This window comes from Camelus ferus, chromosome 33 (genome assembly GCF_009834535.1).
Source record: "Camelus ferus isolate YT-003-E chromosome 33, BCGSAC_Cfer_1.0, whole genome shotgun sequence".
Classification (NCBI taxonomy): Eukaryota; Metazoa; Chordata; class Mammalia; order Artiodactyla; family Camelidae; genus Camelus; species Camelus ferus.
Genome location: NC_045728.1, coordinates 16944837 through 16965154, shown reverse-complemented (window position 1 = coordinate 16965154; position 20318 = coordinate 16944837). Strand labels below are relative to the sequence as shown.

Genomic DNA, 20318 nt, shown 5'->3' with positions numbered 1-20318 from the left:
GACTGTAAGGCTGAACAGTTCGGGTGGACTGAGAACACAGAGCATCATGGAAGCTAAATTTAGACTCTGTTAGAAAACCAATGATGGGTTTTTAAAGCAAAGATGTGACCCTATGACCAATGTGGTATTTTAGCATGATTCCAGCAGCAGCAAGAACAGCTGAGGAGAGAATGACAGCGAGGAGGTCATTCAGAGGCCACCGTCATCACCAACACAACAGCAAACAGAAACTTGAGATTGACTTGCCTCTTTTTCCCTTAAAAATGTTTCTGTTGAGACAACATGTCCAATGTCTGCTTTAATATCTAACAACTCCCTACAAGATCATTTATCAACATCATAAATCTAGACAGTAAAGGCCCGGGCAACTACCTTCTCACAACTAGTTTCTGCGCACAGCACTTAACAGAGACAGGTGTGGCGCTGCTTCATTTCACGTGTCTAGTAAGTCCAAAATCTGGTCTTCAGTAACAGACCTAGAGTGGTGGGGACCGATTCCTTATTCTACTTCTCTCTCCAGGTAAGCCCAGCCTTCCTGGTGGCAGAATGGGCAAGAATGGCTTGACAATAGCCAAGCCACAGCCCTGATCCTGGACAATTTACACGAGGCTTCCAGACAGGAAATATCCAGCTCTTCCTGGTCTGTGAAATCCTTTCAGGAAGCGCCACTGATGACAACAGGCAAGAGAGCACAGCCAAGGAACTACATCCTTTATCACCAACACACAACTGGACCAAAGTCTGCGGGAGAAGCAACCTGCCAGGAACACCCAGAAGCACTCTCTAAGGAACAAGCTCAAGTCAGCTTGACCCCTAATACAAATTCCCCACCTTCATTCACAGCCTTTGTCTTGGGCACAGCCCCCCAACCCCCAGCACCTCTATCCCTCAAGGGCATCTAGAGCATCTGTGTCTTCTCCCTTCTTTGTTTTTTTAATTTGCTGGAGATTTTTCTCATCCTAATGCCATTACCATAGGAAGGGATCTCACTGCCAGAGTAACCGGAGACAGAGCACATGCACTCGGCCTTGACCCAGACCTTAACTGCACTCAACTCTACTTGGCCAGATGCCTACTATGTTCTTGGCTCCTCTCAATTTTGCTGCAAAAAGAATGCAAACCATTCCACGGTTCTGCCTCTCTTCTCTTCTTGTTTTGCCTCTCTCCCTCCCCCTCCCCCTTTTTCCCTCTCCCCTCAAGGTCTGACTGCCTTGCAAGGTTCCTAACACACTCTATATGCTCACTAACTTTTTCCTTTCTCCTATAAAAAATAAATCCCCCTCCTGAATTCCTCCCTCTAATCAACACTATTCACTCAACCATGGGAGCAGCAGTGCAGTGTTACTTCCTTCCTTACACTTCTCTGGATTTTTCACAGTATTCTTTCAGTAGTTTAATAATCAGAAAAAAAAAAAGTTTCCAAAAATTTAATTGATCATTGGTCCTACATACCAGTTATCTAAAATGCAAAAACAAACAAAATAATCCATGTGATTAAGCACAGAGCAGTTTCAGAGCCGACATTTCATTGCTTTGGAGAATGCTTGCAATGCCCACTTTGGTATGCTGCTGCAGAAAGAGACCCAAAGGTCTCTGCTGCTCCCAAATTGGAAGAAAAAAATCAGAGAAAAGAGGAAGTATTGATTAACTTGCATTGACACAATCCTACAGAGCAATCCTACATAGAAAAGGTGTCAGGAATTTAATTCTTGGTGGAACATTAGGACTTTGAGAGTTCCTAAAAAAAAACGTCCAGAATACGAGCTTTCAAAGAAATTATAGAACAATCTGCTGGGACTCACTAACATTAAATATTTATCAGAAATAATATAAACGCTTTATATCTAAAAAGAGAAGAATTTCTTTCCTATGATTTGCCAAACCAGAGTGTCACTTAAAAAGAAAAAAAAATTAAGCCTCTTAGAAAGTAGTTTTGGAGGACAAGAAAAATGGACATAAAGTCTTCATAGTCTAGTCTGGAAGCAATGAAATTATCTACATATATATGCCTTTAGGAGAGTCGCACATTTTTTTCCTCCCCTCCTTCGTATGATTTCCCATATGATCCAAATATGCCCCGAACAAAACCACTACATGTACAAGCAAATACAACATCCCCACTCCTCCCAAACCGCTACCCAGAAGACCCCACAGAGACATGCTCAGTACACAAAGTGCACATAAGATGCTGTGGAACTGAAACAGGGTACCTATCATATCCAACAAAATATGGGGCCAAAGCTCACAAGTCATTCTAAGTCCTCAGGGCCCTCATGTAAACAGGTCTCAGGCACACTGAAGCTGCCAGGCTGGACACGGGGCTGGCACTAGACCTCATCTGTACAGAAGGAGCCCCTCCCACCCATCACTGCCTGGCAGACAAGAGGAAATAAACAGACCTGAGGCCCCGTCAAAAAGTAAACGGCTAACAAGTTACTATATAAAGTGGCTTTATATAAAACATCAATTGCCTTGTATATTTTGGTGAGCAGCAGTTCCAGCTTTTATTTGCAACACAGTATGTAGCACTGGAAATAAAGCATCCTGTGATTATTGAAATGAATTATGCAATAAATGCAAAGAGAAGATAAAATATTAAAAACCTTATTTTCTAAATACTGTCCCAGCTGACCCTGCCCTGCGTTCTTGGCTCACCCTCGCTCAGCATCATGGCGGCGGCAGCCAGGCTGCAGGAAGTAACATACACCTCTCACCAAAATCAGGGCCCTCTCTGTCCCGGGAAGCTGACGACTTCCACCCCTAGACTCCTTTACAATGCCATGTATACCTCCTTCTCTACGTCACCTCACAGAGGCCAAGCAGCTATTTCTTCCCCTAGGCCTTTCATCTGCTTCAAATCCCTGTCCAACCCTGTCTACAGCGGCTGAAGATACAAAGATGACTGGTCAAGCAGAAGACCTTGGGATAAGAAAAGAGTACATGTATAAAAGAGAAAGTCTGAAAATAAAGTAATACGATGGGTGAGAAATAGGGCAAAGAGATTGTTTAACGGAGAAAATAAAATTTAAGACAGAAGAAAACAGAAATGTCAAACTTGCACTCAGAGCAAGTTAACTGGACTTTAATTGAAGCCCATCTTCACCCCTACACTGGTAAGGCAAAATATGGTCAGATTAGGACTCCTCTCTGAAAAGGAAATAAATGAACAAAATGGGATATATGCCAAACCATGGGCCTGCTACTAATAATCTGTTTTTAAGTTATTTACTTACCGTGGTCCACAAGCCAGGCCATACATAAGGAATTCAGCTTTTCATCAAAGAATTCCACACCCTGTGGATACAGAAGATTCCATTAATACATGTCTCCAAAGTTTAGAAAACAAGATGGCCTATTTACATTACACCAAAGTGACCTGAAAGCTAAAATAACACTTATTTCCAAATGAGCTGAATTCATGAACCAGCTGAAAAGGGATACCATGGGATTTGATTTACAAACTGTGAATCTATTTTATTGGACAGAAACCATAAAGGAAAGCATAAGTGAGATGGCCCAGGCGTTGCTAAGCGGGAGAGGATAGGGTGGCTGGGAGCCAGGCACCGTGCTGCAGACGAGCGGAAAGCACGCAGCTGCAGGCTGCCTAGCAAACTCTAGACTATCTGTAAAAACGAACTACCAGGAAAATCCCAGTCAATAATATTAATAATTCTCCAATTTTTCCCTTTTTTGGTTAATATCATAGTAAATCCTTAAGGATAAAGAGCCTGACATCAAGAAATACAGGTCCCTCCAATTAAAGAGAGGACTCTGGGAGGCATGGGAGAAAGCAGAGCGAGAACAAGGCAGGTGGCGTGGTCCCGGCACAGCCACGAGGGGGCCATCCTGGTTCTCCCACCTCTGCTCTCCCCGTCAACGGTGGCCACTCCAGCACAGGCTGGGGACCAGCCAACTGGTGACAAGCTCCGAGAGCTGATTTATACAGACCCTCCAGCACCTCCCTCCTGAGGTCTATGTGTTCAGTCTTTAGCTTCTTTGGATCTTAAGAAGTTTCTGATCAGTGATTATATATTTTAAACAAAGAGATGTAATAAAAAGTTACAGTGCTTTGAAAATAGTGATTTAATAAGATAAAATGGCTCTATAATAACAGATTATGAACAGGCTGTGGCATACACTGAGATTACCATGTCTGCTCTCCAAGATTTCTTTTTCATTTCAGGTCACAGATTTTTTTTCCTGAGTCTTAATTAACTTTTATTTCCTGATTCTTACGGTTTAACCTGACATTTACTCACCATGGTCCGTAAACCAGGCCACACATCATCCTGAAAAAATGTTATATTATAACTGGACTACCTGATATAAAAGTCCTTACAGATTTTTCAAAAAAGGATGAAATACATAATACTAAGTCGAAGTTCTGTAACAAAATGTTCCCGATTGATGCATGTCACCCCTGCTACACAAGCAGGAGGCAGTCAAAGTCACCAGACGCCTGTTTCCACGCTCCCCCAGACAGCTCCCCCTCTGCAGACTTCCCAGGTCTGAGAGAAGAAGAAAAAAGCAATGGTACTAAAATTCACCCCAACTTCTGAACAGTTATTTCAGTCTTCAGCAAACCAGCTGACTACTGCTCCTTTCCACTCTGGAGAGGTGATCTGTGACAGTCACAGTACTTGGGAGTGACAGAGGAAAGACAGTGACAAGAGGACTCCACCTGACCCCATCAGCTACACAGGTACCCTCCGCTTTTCCAGTTTGCTTTACACCACTTCACTTTTACAAAAGAACTACATTAGTACCCGTTTTTACTAATCAAAAGAAATCCGATGGGGATTTTCACTTTTACCGAAAAAAAAAGGCAAAAATCACGTTCAGCATGTGTTCTGCAAGGAGCCGTTACAGGGGCAGCACACACCCCGGCAGCCAGTGGCACCGTCAAGCTCCTTTCCCGGGAACTAACCCAGCACCTCAGCATCCGGCCGCCACGGCTCTGAACTGTGAGCATCTGCGCTTTGTCTCCATTTATTCTGTGTATCTGTTAGCAAGACGTGTCATAAGGCAACTGCTTCTTCGGTTTACACCATTTCGGCTCACAAAAACTTTCTTAGGAACACGCTACTGCCAGACAGTGGGGATAACCTGTGTGCTGATATCTTTGGCATCCACTCTAAAGAAAGGGGCACTTGAAACTTTATAAAACATATGATGCCACAGACATGCACAAGACCCATTTCATAAACTAAGCGTCCCAAAATTATCAATACAAATTCAGTGATCCAAGAAAAGAAAAAATTAATCTCATATGCTATGATCTGAAAGGAACTGAAGTGGGGGTGAAAGCGGGGAAACAAACTACAGTAATGTGAGCTGTCAACTGATATATTATGAGCTTTCTCAAAAAATATTCAGGTATTCATCTATTCAACAATCAACAGATGTTAAGTGCCTGGAAGCAAGACTGAACACAGTCACTGCCCTAAAAGATAAAAGCTGTCTTATCTCCCCTACTAGATTTTAACAGTTTATACGCTGTAATAAGTGCTACCCACATGGTGAGGGCATATCAAATTTAGAATTGGCCAGGGCACCTACTAAAAAAGAAAAAAAAGGATGTCGTTATAAAACCCAGCAATGAAAATTTTACTTAATATGGTATCAGTAAAACTAACCATGAATCTCAAAACAGTAACATAGAATGTGATCATGTGGACTTGGACCAAAACACTACCACTACAAACCTCAACAGTCCTTTTCTATGTGGAGAGTCTTCACTCCCTTTAACCAGGATGCACGAAAAGTAGTGACCAGAGACATTTTGCTCAGACTAGAGGCAAACAGGGAAGCTGCCCTGAGCAAAAATCAAAACGGACTTATCTTGAAACCATAGTGTCTTTTCCTCTCAATTCAATATAGCTTAAGTCACAGAGACGTTAAGTATCACTAAGTCTATGTTATACACAAGAAGAAATGAATGACATTCTTCTATGGCTATGCTTTCAGACGGTGGCGAGGTGAAATGTGTTTCTACAGAATCTTTCTGTCAGAGTTAATGCGCTGATGAAAATAAAAACCACTCTGCAGGCAACTGAGAGAGACCACACTTCCACGTGCCTAAGTGAACAGAGCTGCACGCGCCGTTTGGGCCCCCACACGCGGCGGTAAACCAGCTGCCGCCCTTCGCACGCGGCGCGCACGTACTCACCAGCTGGCCCGCCAGCAGCGGCATGTACTCAATGATGGCCAGCCGGACCCGCCACTTGGCATCTTCCGCCAGCTCCACTATGGCAGGAAGGAGCGACTGGGAGAGCTGACGGATTCCAATCACTTCATTCACACAGTCCAAATTGGAGATGATATTCAGACGAACTTCAGGACACTGCAAGGACACAAGCCCAGAAGAGCATAGGTAAAGATTTAAGTTCTCTGCCCAATTCCTACTGTCATGAGGAGGTAAAAACTGATAAATAAATTTTAAAATAAGACAGAACTGACTCAGGTGAAAAAAGTATATACTCTTGAAAGAAATACTTGACTATATGAATAATTCAAAGCACATAAATTTAACTGATCTTAACCAGAACCTTCAATGAAAAGTCTATAGAAAAGTAAAGAGCACAGCTCTGGAATCAAATTACATGAATCCAAATCCCAAATCTGCCCTTGTGAGACCCGGGGTAAGTTATCCCACCTCTGTGCCTCACCTTCTTCATCTGTAAAATGGGGATAATAGTAAGACCTATCTCATTAGACTGTCGTGAGAATTACATGCAAGAACACCTGCAAAGCATTTATGAGCATGCCTGGCACATAGTACTCAACGAACGTCACCTGTCATTATAACTGTGATATTATTATAGTTAAATGAAAGAAACTTTCCAAACAAAGATATGTTAAGTTTAAAGAGAAGAAATCAGGGAATATAAGCAGGAATCAGGCAGAGAAAATGGAGAGACATTTTTAAGTCCTTATCAACGGCTCTTTGTGCCTATTTTCTGGGAAGCCTGTGACTCCCCATGCCCAAACATTGGCACTGGTTTAAAGTGAGTTACTTTTTCGGGTTCTGTTCTAGTGAGACCCCAAACAAAAACCAATCCAAATCACCGACTGTCAAATGACAACAGAATTTATAGCCAGACTCACCTCATCCTTTAACTGAGCTAAGAAGAGAGGTAGAAGATGTTCAATGGTATTCTCTTTGCCCAGAATGGTAGACAGTCCCATAATGACAGACGCTAGAGCCGATTTGACATGTTGATTTGTATCAGATACTAATTCCTAAAATAAAATCAAAATTAGAAGCTTTTCTTTTTTGCAAGACAACAGGAACTTCCATACCATTTCCCAAGGAATTTTGAAAGACAGCACTATTTCAGTACTGGTTAGTTCATGTTTCCTCAGACTACCTGCCAGATAACATAAACCCATGCACCACAGTGCATTTTACAACTATATATAAAGCAGTATATACGTATATATAAATGTAACTACATATAATTATATAAAAATATTATAAAGCACTAATAAGTGATAAATAACAATGTCACGCCTTAACATCTGTCCCATTCATCTCCTGTTCATGGTTAAACTCAGAGCTTTAAGGTAAAATAAAAACTGAGGGAAAAATAAATAAATAAATAAATAAATAAAAATAAAAACTGAGGTCTGATCTATCTTCATATATGGCAAAGTGAAAAACTAAAATTAGGTTTACCTTTATATAGGGCAGAATTTGATTCATAATTATGGTCTCTCTACCTTCAATGGGCAAGTTCTCACAAAGTTCTAAAAAAGATAAACAGAAAAAAACAATGCTTACACAGCCATTTACAAGGAGCCAAATGAGGAAACTGAAGCAGGTTTATCAACAGTTTCAAGTTAAATCAAATCGTATGTGTACGCAAATAAGCTCCAAGGAGGAAAAATGGGTTCTTCTAGATACACTTGGTTCCATCAATCTACCTGCCACTGTGCACCATGCCAACCCAACCTGGAAACGCTTTTTTTTTTTTTAAAAACAGGGTAAAACAGCTGTTTGGTTTATATATAAAGGGAGTAGCTTTATATGACAATGTAACATTTCAACACATTAAAATCACCTCTAGTTATTTGAAAACATATTCTACAACAAAAAAACAAAACACAAAATTCAATGACATTAAAAAAATGAGCCAAAGTGAATGATTCGTACTACAACGTCAATTAACTCCTTCACCTTTTACTTTGTGAGCAGCAGCTGCTCGGACTTCAGCTTCACAGTCTTTAAGCAGGTTCTGAAAGGCGGGGATGAGGTCATTCTGGGTGATTTTAGGACCCACAGCTTTCTGGAGCTACAAAAGAATTTGTAAAGGTTTTAATGTACATTAAAATAACATGAACACACAAAACAGTGCAGTCTTCAAATACAGACAGTCCCTGACTTATGAAGGTTCAACTTATGATTTTTCAACTTTATGGCAGTATGAAACCAATACATATGATAGAAACCAAACTTCAGATTTTGAATTTTGGTCTTTCCAGGCTAGCGACATGCAGTACGATGCTCCTGTGAAGCTGGGCAGAGGGAGGGCGCCGCAGTTCCCAGTCAGCACACGATCACCAGGGGGAATAACCAGACACTTACAACCATTCTGGTTTTCTCTTTCAGGACAGTATTTTATAAATTACAGGAGACAGCCAACACTTTATTATAAAATAGGCTTTGTGTTATATGATTCTGCCTGCTCCACTCCAGGCTAATGTAAGCGTTCTGAGCACATTTAAGGTCAATCAAGCTCAACTATGATGTTCAGGAGGTCAGATGAATTAAATGCCCTTCAACCTTCAATGGGTTTATTGGGACATAACCCATCATAATTTGAGGGGGATCTATATATAATTTTGCCACAAGCACTTTCGATTCAGAAACTTTTGGTACAACAGCAAATCGGTGGGTTTCTGGTTTTTTTCTTTAGTTCTTAAACAATGTCAGTGCAATAATTTTACCTCTGAAAATTTGTCAGCTACCATATAGCGAACTCGCCAAGATTTATCTTCTGCTGCTTGTCGAAGTATAGGCATCACCAAAGCCTCGAGGTCCTCCTGAGACAGTAACTGGGCAATACTGACACAGGCTTCCACAGCCAGAAGGCGCACTGAATCCTAACGAATAAAAGTTCTTTCTGTTACATGGTATTTACGGAAAGCCACGCTGCAGTGTGTCTGGTGTAGGGTAGTGCTGTGGGTGTCATTAAACACACACACACACACACACACACTATATGCAGCTCATGTCTTTCTGTCTTGAAACAGCTGCTCCCTTTGCCTGGAATGGAAGGCATGTCAAAGCCATAAAGGCAGAAATGACTTTGTTCTGAGCGAACTGCAAAGTAATAATGTTGGTTAGAGTACAGGACTTTAAGGAAAATGAAATGAAAATGTAAAGATTAAGTGAAAAAAGAGAACATTCTAATGATGTCTCTAAACCCTCATTATAAGAAATGAGGGACAAAATTGAAAACTACCCTTACACAAGTTGTTTAGAGCAGATCAGAGCAGAGAAAGAGAATAAGGGTAAGTGAACCACTCAGGAAGCTGAGTTTTCAAAATCCTCAGTTTAGGGTGGCAGTGAGGAGGCTAGGCGTAAGATAATGACTTGAAAAGAAATACAGAGAAAAACTAATCCTAAAAGTAATTTTTTAAAAACATTATATTTAAATGTTTATGATCAAGGACAGAATAACTTTGAGGTAGCCAAGCCTAGAAAAACCCAGCAGAAAAAGTTAGAAAGGCCTGAGATTAATGAACTCAGCTTTCCAAATGTAAACTGCCAAGTATCAGTGTAACACCTATTGGTCCTTTGTGCCAAGGAGAAATACACAATTAGACAAATCAATGAAAACTTAGAAATTGAGACTACAGATCTGGAAACCACAAACCTACTAGTAGGAACTGAAAATAAGTAAACACGAGTACCCAGAAGAAAACAGGACTAAAATTGTAAAAGTACGTGTAAATATGCACATATGTACAAATTCTGGGAGGAACTTTCTCCACTACAGCAATGACACCACCATCCACCCAGTTGCTCGAGCCAAAAATCCAGTTCTTGATTCCTCTTCCCTTCATTCAATTCAACTGTCGTTCTACTGACTCCCTCCCATCTCCAGACTCCCTCCGCCTCCCCTGGATCACCACGCTTCACCACTGCCTTTTGCCTGGATGATTACAGAAGCCTCCCAACTGGTCTTCCTGTTTCTACTCTCACCCTCCCCTCTTCCAATTTAGTTTCCACCCAGAAGCCAGCATGTTCTTGTAAAAATGTACATTACATCAAATCACACCCCAGCTTAAAATCGCGATGTATTTATTCTCAGGGCACCTAGAAAAGAAAATCCAAACGCTATGCCCTGGTTTAAAGGTCCTACACAGCCTGGCCCCTGCGCATCTTCTCCTAACTCATCTCTTATCAGAGTCCCTCTCACCCACTATGTTCCAACCTTCGGGCCTTCACACGGGTGTCCTCTCTTCCTGGAATCCCCTGTTCCTGGAGCTCTGACACTCTAGGAAAGGGCGTGGCTGGCATTTTTCGTTCACGCCTCAGTTTAAACCCCTCTTCACAGCCCTTCTCTGACCAGCCAGGCTAGAGGAAAGTGCTACACTCTCTACTACTTCTTCATAGTATTAACTCTTAATATTTTGCTTATCTGCTTATTATCTGTTTTCCCTCATTAAAATGTAAACACCACGACAGCACGGTCCCTGTACGCCTTGTTGAACACTGTAGACCAGCTCTAGAACAGTGATTGATATGTAGAAGGTGCTCAATAAATATTTTCTCAATGAATGAACAAGGCAGGAGCAGCAATCTATCAGTAGTTAAAGTCTCCATACACACACATATTTTTTTGAGCATCCATCACTGCTAATACCACATGTAATCAGACATTACATGCCTCAATGAAAAGTAACCTCCACCTATGCAGTAATCTTATCACCCGAAAAAGGTCAAACCCAATTCTCATTAAGCCTCTAGATCAGGGCTGGGGCAAAAAAGGGCCGAATGTGGAAAGCAGCTAGCTTTTGTAAATAAAGTTTTATTGGCACAGCACCATGCCCATTCGCTTACACATTAGACTGTGCTACCACAGCAGAGCTTTGTCATTACAACAGACACTGGCTGGCCCACAAAGCCTAAAATATTTACTATCTGATCCTTTACAAAAAAAGTTCACAAAACTTCACTCTAGATTCAACTACCAACTTGCAGGAAATACAGAGGACAAAAGAAAACGTTAAATTATACCATGAGAGACTGGATAAAGAAGTTGTGGTATATTTATACAATGGAATACTATTCAACCATAAAAACCGACAACATAACGCCATTTGCAGCAACATGGATATTCCTGGAGAATGTCATTCTAAGTGAAGTAAGCCAGAAAGAGAAAGAAAAATACCATATGAGATTGCTCATATGTGGAATCTAAAAAAAAAAAAAAAAAAACATAAATACAAAACAGAAACGGACTCAGACATAGAATACAAACTCGTGGTTGCCAAGGGGGCGGCGAGTGGGAAGAGACAGACTGGGATTTCAAAATGTACAATAGATAAACAAGATTATACTGTGTAGCACAGGGAAATATATACAAGATCTTGTGGTAGCTCACAGCAAAAAAAAAATGTGACAATGAATATATGTATGTTCGTGTATAACTGAAAAATTGTGCTCTACACTGGAATTTGACACAACATTATAAAATGACTGTAACGCAATAAAAAATGTTAAAAAAAATAAAATTTAATTTAAAAAAATTATACCATGAGAAACATAATCAACACAATCCCAAATGAGGACTGTAAACCTGCGCTGTCCAATTGGTAACCCCTATCTACATGGGGCTTCTGAGAACCTGAAATGTAACTAGTGCCCCATGTTCAAATGATAATTATTTTGGATATACTGGGTTAAATAAAATATATTTTAAAAATCAATTTCACTTGTTTTTTTACTTTTTAAACTGTGGCAATTACAAACCTTAAAATTAACAGTTAGTTTACATTATATTTCTGTTACACTGATATTTTAAACTATAATGTATGAGTAATAAAAGTACAAAGAGAAGTAAGGAGGTAGTTACCACGAAAGTCAAGATAAAGTGATAGTCTTAAAGGCGGGGAGTGAGGAGTGGGAACTGGGAAGGGAGCGGTGTTGGGAGGGAGCCCATGGGGGGCTTCTAGGGTAGTGGCTGTCAAAGTTCTGTCTCCTTTCACAGATGAGTTACAAGATGACATTAACTTGTAGTAATTCATTAAGATGCATATTCACATGGTGCTGTTTTCTATATAACATTTTAGTATACTTTAAAAATTATTTTGAAAGTAAGATTTACCATCTTTAGATCTAGAATCTGCAAATGAGACTCATTCATATGTGTCTGGTGCTCTCGGTCCTGTACACATGAAGTGATTCTAGGGCAGACACTTGGCAAATTAAAAAACCCAAAATGCTGTTCATTTAGAGTCCAGAAAGTGCTGACCCTCCAAAGCTACAAAGGCCATGAATTTCAGAGCCAAACTCCTAGTCTGGAATCCCGACTCCAACACCGCTGACCATGCAGCCCTGACAAGTCCCTTCAATCTCCTGAGTCTGTTTCCTGACATGTAGAATGGAGTATCCACCTCATGTGGCTGCTGTAAGGACTAATTAAGGCACATACGTGAATCACTTAAGCCAGGCTGAGAAAGACTTCTACAGGTGCTTGCTAGCTTTCATTATTGCTATTTCTACACCACTGAGATCCAGATCTTTGAATTTGTAGTTGCTATAATGCTAAGTCATCCTATAGACTCATACAGAGGACACAGAGCTTTCCTAACACCTGCTATGCTTGTTTATCTGAAAGTCAAAAACTAGGAGACACCACTCTCCCCAACAAGCCGGCCTGCAGTACCCAGGGTGTGTCACCCTCAACACAGCGCTGGTCTTCCTTTCTAATTATGGCTCCCACTTCCTTTTTGACACCCCCTCCTTTTAACAGTTGCTAACATAAAAGAAAATCACGGTCCGGTTAAGAAAGAATTATAAGGACACTGAGATGAATCATGCTAAATTTTATCCAGGCCAGAATTAAGAATTAACTTTGCAAAAAGGATCCTAACATGAGAACCAAAACTCCCAAAGATATTCTTAAAATGTTCGAGGAGCAAGTCTGTGTACCTTGATTACTAAGAGTTAACCTACCTGTTCATCTGAAGCTAGATTAGTGAACAATGGAACAATTTCACTTTTCACACTGTCTAGTTCCAAAACTTTTGCAAATTCACCCAATTTGGAAGCAGCAGCACGTCGTACCATTGGTGTGTCATCTGAGCACAAGGAACGGAAGTGCCTGCAGCAAACAAAATAATGAAGGTATTTCTTGTCAAAGGTCACTGATTAAACATCCCCCAACATACATACGGAGATTTTAGAGGCTTTCTCTTACAAACCTCAGGGATTGGCTTCTATTAGTAGAAGTAACAAAGAAAACTCCACTGGTATATTCAGTGGACAATAAAGTGACGCCATCAATCCGATACCGGCCACACACTGGTAGCAGGTACTGTGTAACTTGTCAGCTATGAGTTCCCAGTAGCCCCGAATAAGTAAAAAATACCAGCTCTTACTGTCTAATTTCTGCTTTGACAGCGTTTGAAGCCCTGGGATAGCAAACGCTGAACAAACCACATGCAGACGTGCGAGAAGTGAACCAATCCCCACTCGCCAGGCGTTTCACCAGGGGAACAAAATGAGCCTCCAGAGCCACAGAGGTGTGCTCCTGGGAGATCTGTCGCAGGGACTCCACGGCCTTGTCCCGGACCACCGTCTCTTCCACGGTCGCCAGACTCTCCAAAGGAGGCTGAATAGATCAAAAAGGAAAACCAGAGAAGAAAACTTACTGAATCAGGTTATATACAGATTAGCACCTTTTAAAGTGACTGAAGGAAAATGGTACATGTAACCAGAATGTTAGCTCCATCACACCAAATGGTTACTTTCAGTTCACACAGTGATAACATATGGTGTGTCCAACCTGAAGACACGACTTCTGTAGGACAGCCAAGATCTCATGTCCCAGATGGCAATTCCCAAATGGTGTCTACGAATGACACACAGTGGAAGAGACTTGACATAATATTAGTATTATTGTGAGCAGAATCATTAGATCTTAAAGATATGTAGCCAAATTCAGACAGGATCATGTGTACGTCCTCAAGAGGAAATGCAAAAACATGACCAACATTGGGCACCATAATTACATGATGACATCTCACCCAGCCACTGAGTCCACAGCCTTTGGAGTATTATTCTACCACTCCCGGAAGTGAAAGCTATGCTTGTCCACTAGCTCCACACCATCGACTTATCCAACTTATAAAAGGCTGAGTCTAAAATCACTTTTTTCAGAATACATCCAAAATCTTTCCATGAGCCAGACAGAGCAAGAGTTTCCAAAAGAACAATTAAGTGATGAGTACAGAAATGGCAGGAAACCCTGCTTGCAGCTTTAGAAATAGAAGAGACCAAAGGGGTTGGTCTGGACTAGGTTCAGTGCATGAATGTCATAGCCCAGTAAAAACAGAAAGAGGCCTGGTTCTCTGAACCTCCTTCTAGGTGCACATCTGGTCCAGGCAGATTCCGCACATGCCATTAGGTGCAAACATTAAGACAAAACCCACAGGTAGAACTGACCAAGAAAGTAAAAAGAATTATGAGTCAAAGGAAAGAGGCATGTCTGTCCAATAATACATTTCAAACGTTATTTGATACACAGAGGTAAAAATTACTCAGTTTTCCTAAGAGGGATTTCAGAAGCCCTTTGAAAAGATACCGCTTTCTTGCTTGCAAAGGCCTTTCACGCTCTGTCCCAGGCCTTACCTAACCTCCTCTCAGGCAGTATCATTGTATAATCTGCTACAGAATAAGGGCAAGCTCCTGAGATTCAGAGTTTTGTCTCTTGATTTGAATTCTGCTTATTTCTCCGTGCCCTCTTCCTATTGCCCCCACCACCACTTCCGCCTCCTCCAGCTCCAACATTTTATATTCCTGCAACTCAACCTCTTCCATTCTTCCACAGCCCTTAAACTTTCTTTTAAAATGACAATTATTGTTGCATTCTAGCACAGAGGATAGAGGAGAAACAAGGCAGATGATTTCCTTGCCCTAGTGGAGTTTACATTCTAATGGGGAAAGATAACTAATCAAGAAAACAATTAGATGGTGCTGAGTGCTCTGCAAAGAAACAGAATAGGATGATGTGACAAGGGGTGACAGGGAGGCAATTTCAGGTTGGGAGGTCAGGAAGGCCTCTCTGAGATGCATTAAAGTTGATGTCTGAATGACAAGGAGCCAGTCACAGGAGGCTCAAAAGAACATTTTATTAGAGGGACCACCTAGGGCAAAAGTCTTAAGGCAATAACCTTGGTTTAGTCAAAGAACAGAAAGACCACTGTGAATGGAATGAGGTTATCAGCAGGGATATGAGATGAGCTCACAGAGGCAAGGTTTGTAAACTAAGGCAGAAGTTAAGGTAGAAATCTGGATTTTCTAAGTGCCATTGCAGGGAGTGAGTGATCCACCTGCTGGGTGAAGAGTGAACTGTAGTGTGGTGGATGGGAGGGATGAGGGGAAGGCAACTGGTTAGAAAGTTACTGCAGTAATCTACAAGGAAGATCATGTGATCCGGAAAGACTAGAGGAATGGTGAGCTAGGTAGTAGCAGGGATAGAGGAAAGTGGATTGAATGGGAATATATAGAGAATCTACAGGCGTTACTAAAGGATTAGATGTGGGAAATGTGGGAAAGAGCATTCAAGAATGTCTTCTAGGTTTTGGCTCATGCAACTGGGTAGATGGTGACACCATGTACTGCGATTGGGGCAACTAATTAGGAGGCATATTTTGGGGAGAAAACTGAGTTCTGTTTTAGACACATTAAATGCGAAATGCCTGTTTGACATCCAAGTAGAAAAATCAGGCAAATAGAGAGAGACAAACATAGATATTTATATCTGTCTTTCTATATCTGTATCTGGAGTTCTATGGAAAGGTTAGAGGTAGAGACAGAAATCACAAGATTTATGTTAGCAACATAACCTATAGATAATATTTAAGCCCTGAAGCATACATCCCTATCTTGTCCAACAGTCAAGTTCCTACTCACCCTTCAGCCCTAGTTCAGACATTCTCTCCCAACAGGTCTTCCCTAATCACCCTGGGTTAACTGCTTTCTCTTCTCTGTTACTTGGGTCCCTTGTATGTACTTCACATTTTTCCACCTAACACCACACAGTAATTATTTGTTGACACATAAGGACTCAGACCTCCCTCCATCCACAATGCTCTTCTTTAACATTAACACTGTAATTTCAGTGCCTGATATAGTAAGTTCTCAATAAATGTCAACTAAATTAAACCGCACTCATCAAATTCACAAAGTAAGTCAGAAGCAAAAGTTACACTTACAGTTAAAGACAAAACTAATAAACATTCCCAAAGGCATCACACTCCTGGAAGAGAATTAAGATTTCCAATATAAGGGGGGAAAAAAACCATAAACAAAACAACTTTCTCCTCCCAACCTCTAAACTAACAAATAAGTCTTTTCATTAAGAAAAGAGGAAGTTCTTACATTCACAGTCAGAAAAAAAATAAGAAAGGGTTGAGTCCGAAGTGTCTACATTATTTGTTCTCTCTATAACTAACACTGTGACTATCCATAAAAAGATCTGCATAAAAAATGGTGCAGTGTGCCTGTCACCAGACAATGTACCATTTATACTGTGAAAGTTCTAGAAGGAGAGGAGTAGGCAGAATATACTCACCAGCAAACAGTGGGCAAAGTCAGGACCTCCTACCAGGCCGGTGAAATTTCCCAGCTGCTCAGCAAGAGCTAACAGTACCTCATCTTCATCATAAATTGTATCTGGAAATGACAACAACTCAGTACTCATCAGCAAGGATATCTGGCCCAGAGCTGGACACTCACACAAAACCAGCAATAGAATCCATATGTAACTAGATGGTCCTGTCACAATCTTCACAGCCTTTTTTTCCCCCAAGTTTGACATTTATTCAACAGGCTCTTTCCAAATATTCACATAGAATTATACTGTCATAAACAACTCTGAACATAATTTAACAGCCTTTAATTCCTTCTCAGTCAAGAATCCTCTTAGATCTGTTTTACAGAATGAATTAGAAATTCACAATCCTACATCTTACTTCCCTATTAGCTAAATAGTTAACGTCTGAATGTGTCTGGCCACAACGTTACACACAATATGTTATGTCCTGTTCCTTCTGCATCCAAAGCATCAGGCTCAGCTTAGTACTTACTAATATCGCGGGCAACAAATTCTTTAAAAATAGTCAAAGTTTTGAAAGCCCCTGTAAAACAGAAATACTCATGCTTTTCTTCAAAGGATCACATACCTGTAAGGAATGGTAGCAGTTCAGTTCGCGTCCTTTCTACTCCAAGTGCTAGAGCAATCGTTGATAATTTCTTAATACTATTGAGACGGAGCTTTAAAACAATAGAAAGAAAAAAGGAGCAGTTGTGATTTAGACCAAAACACAGCAGTTGCAAACAGGTGAGATAATGACATACAGATAATAATGAAAAAAAGTTTCAATTTATATTTTATTCTATGAAGAATCTCAAAAACAGTGGATCACGGCTTTACTAACCAAAAGAAGAGTTCTTAGGAGAACACGCCAAAGACACCATTAAAGAAATTAAATAAAAGACAATATCCGGTAAGACAATTTTAAATAGAGAGAACTTTGGCAGTGGTGAAGCAGGTGAAACGGCTGGGTACACCTGCCTTCCATCAGAGCTGAGAGCCCGCCTCCTCTAGGTAAGTAAGCCATCCTACCCCGTTTCTACCCAAAAAGCCCAGGCAGATTCCACCAAGCCGAGGGGAAGGCGTTCGTTCACCCGCATTTCACAAGGCGCCCTGGCATCCCTACCGCCCGCTCCGGCCCCTCGCCGCCTTCCTCCCGCTCGCTCAGCCACGGGGACCGCCGGCCCGGGGCTGGACGCGGCGTTCCCAGCGCCCGGCCCGGAAGGGGCGCCCCGGCGGGAAGCCGGTTCTCCCACAACCGCCCGGGACCGGGTGAGACGCCGAGCCGACGCCCCAGCAGGTCCGGAGAAGGAGTGCTGGAGAGGTTCCCGGTCGGTCGGGTCATGCCACCAGCGCCCCTCACGGATCTTTCCCCTCCCCGCCACCAAGTTTCTGCTCCGAGGGTGATCTTTCAGTCCCCGGGCCTCCCGCACCACGGGGTCGGCCTTCCCAGCTCCCTACCACGCTCCCGGCCCGGCCCGCCTCCGCTCCCCGGCCCGCCTTCAGTACCTGCACGTCCTCATTGCGGAGCTCGTCGATTAAAACTGCTATTGGGTATAGCGAATCGTCTCCATCTCCGCCCGCTGCCCCGGGTCCGGTCCCGGGCCCCGTCCCGGGCCCCGCCGCGCCCGCCATGTTCTTCCTGCTCCGACTGGTCGCCGCCGCCGGCTTCGCGCCCAGGCCCCGCCCCGTGCCCAGGCCCCGCCCCGCCCCCAGGGAGGCGGGGCTAAGGCCCGAAGTCCGGTTCCGCCGAGGTGGGTGAACCGATACCCTGATGGGCTGGTGGCGGCCCCCGCCTGGCCCCCGACGCCGGAGCTGTAGGTCTGAAATCCAGAAGATAGGTTGGCTGAGAAAGCGAAAGGAGCCCCCATGCCCTTTCTTCAGTCGAAAGAAACAAGGGCAGAGATTCATCCTGTTTCTGATGGTCTGAAGTCGTCGGGGACCTACCTGGGTGATCCCTGCTGTGCCCTCTTAGGACTCAGGTGGACCAAAGAGGATGCCCGAGGCCAGGAGGAAAAAAGATTTAGCGCCTCCCCTGACTTCATCCTGGCCCTGAGCCACTTGGGTCTCCAGCCCCTAATTTCCCCACTATCCTCAAGCTTCCATAAAACCCCTCCACCTCTTCCTCCGGCCTGTGCGCCAGAATTTGTATCTGGCTCGTGCTCCGTAAGACAAATAACGCGGGCGGTGAGAGAAAATGAACAGTGCCATCCAAACTCCCCAGTCAATATTTTTTCCTCTTTCTCCATGCAAGCTGTTAAAAACATGCTGCTCTCTTGTTTTTGTGTTTCTTTTCAGTTCGGTACTGGATTGGTGCCTTCTGTTGTATTTTCTTCCTCCCATTTTTTAGGTCTTTAGCATGCTCGAAGTACAACAATCAAGTGAAACTAGGACAAGCTCTAATCCTTCCAAATTCAGTGGAATGGCTACTTTGCTTATACAAGAAAGGCTAAACTGACCTCTCTACAACTCCAGGAGTCCTCAAAGGCAGCGGTAGGAGGAGGTGACGATACGGGAATTCTTTCTTACAAAACATAATGAGAAGTTTCCATTTACCCTTATTAGGGCAGCACAGAACAACTAAAATGTCCTGTCTTTTTTGTTTGTTTGTTTTGGACTATAAGCAGCTTAGAGTGATAACTACCTATGGTGATCACCAGCTCTGAAACGGTAATTCTCAGTGTCTGATTAATAAAAATGTAAAATTCTTAGTAAATACAACTTAGGAGACATTTTTTAAAACATGGGGTTCCTGGAAGTAAACACAGTAGATAGCAGTGAAAGTTTGGAAACCAAGGGATCTGCACAGTCATTCTCAAATTAGGTTTGTGGATGTATTCTCTAGGGTTTTAATTTTGTTTTCAATTTGATAATATGTTTTAGATTTGCATAAGCATATTCTGAATTATTTGGATGACCACTTAATAACCCAGCATTGCCACACGATTTCAGTACCCACGTTTGCATGTGTGTTTCAGTCCTGCTTTTACTCTTCTGGGACAATGAGAAAAGAACAGAGGGGGATTTTAAATGAAAATGGCATTTTCATGCACAAAATGAAAGCTAAACCACATCACAGGACTGTCCTGACACAGTAGTTCTAACAGAAAAGTGGTGAGAAAATTGAGATTCACTTGGTGGCAATACCAAGCTGAGCTTTCAGAGGCAATACCATTGTCAATGCAAAGGATACCAATGTTCACAGCAGCACTACTTACAATAGCCAAGACATGGAAACAACCTAAGTGTCCATCGACAGATGAATGAATAAAAAAGTTGTGCTATATTTATACAATGGAATACTACTCGGCCATAAAAAATAATAAAATAATGCCATTTGCAGCAACATGGATGGACCTGGAGATTGTCGTTCTACATGAAGTAAGCCAGAAGGAAAAAGAAAAATACTATATGATATCACTCATATGTGGAATCTAAAGAAAAAAAAAGGCAAATGAACTTATTTACAAAACAAACAGATTCACA

General features: G+C 42.1%; 1 protein-coding gene across 3 annotated transcripts in view; it reads right to left on the bottom strand.

Annotated features, from left to right (window-relative positions):
• Window positions 1–18523, bottom strand: part of PPP2R1B (protein phosphatase 2 scaffold subunit Abeta) — a 35045-nt gene extending 16522 nt beyond the window's left edge. Inside the window, exons 1-11 of one of the 3 annotated variants that reach the window (XM_032472728.1) lie at window positions 18342–18523; window positions 17422–17512; window positions 16812–16912; window positions 13615–13847; window positions 13190–13337; window positions 8950–9105; window positions 8180–8294; window positions 7679–7749; window positions 7108–7242; window positions 6170–6343; window positions 3234–3294 (exon numbers count right to left, since the gene is read on the bottom strand). In XM_032472728.1, coding sequence (XP_032328619.1) covers window positions 3234–3294; window positions 6170–6343; window positions 7108–7242; window positions 7679–7749; window positions 8180–8294; window positions 8950–9105; window positions 13190–13337; window positions 13615–13847; window positions 16812–16912; window positions 17422–17512; window positions 18342–18467 — 1411 coding nt within the window. In that variant the 5' untranslated portion in view covers window positions 18468–18523. The remainder of the gene's footprint in view (window positions 1–3233; window positions 3295–6169; window positions 6344–7107; window positions 7243–7678; window positions 7750–8179; window positions 8295–8949; window positions 9106–13189; window positions 13338–13614; window positions 13848–16811; window positions 16913–17421; window positions 17513–18341) is intronic. The other 2 variants (XM_032472729.1, XM_032472727.1) reach the window with 2 other exon arrangements.
• Window positions 18524–20318: the final 1795 nt, after the last annotated feature.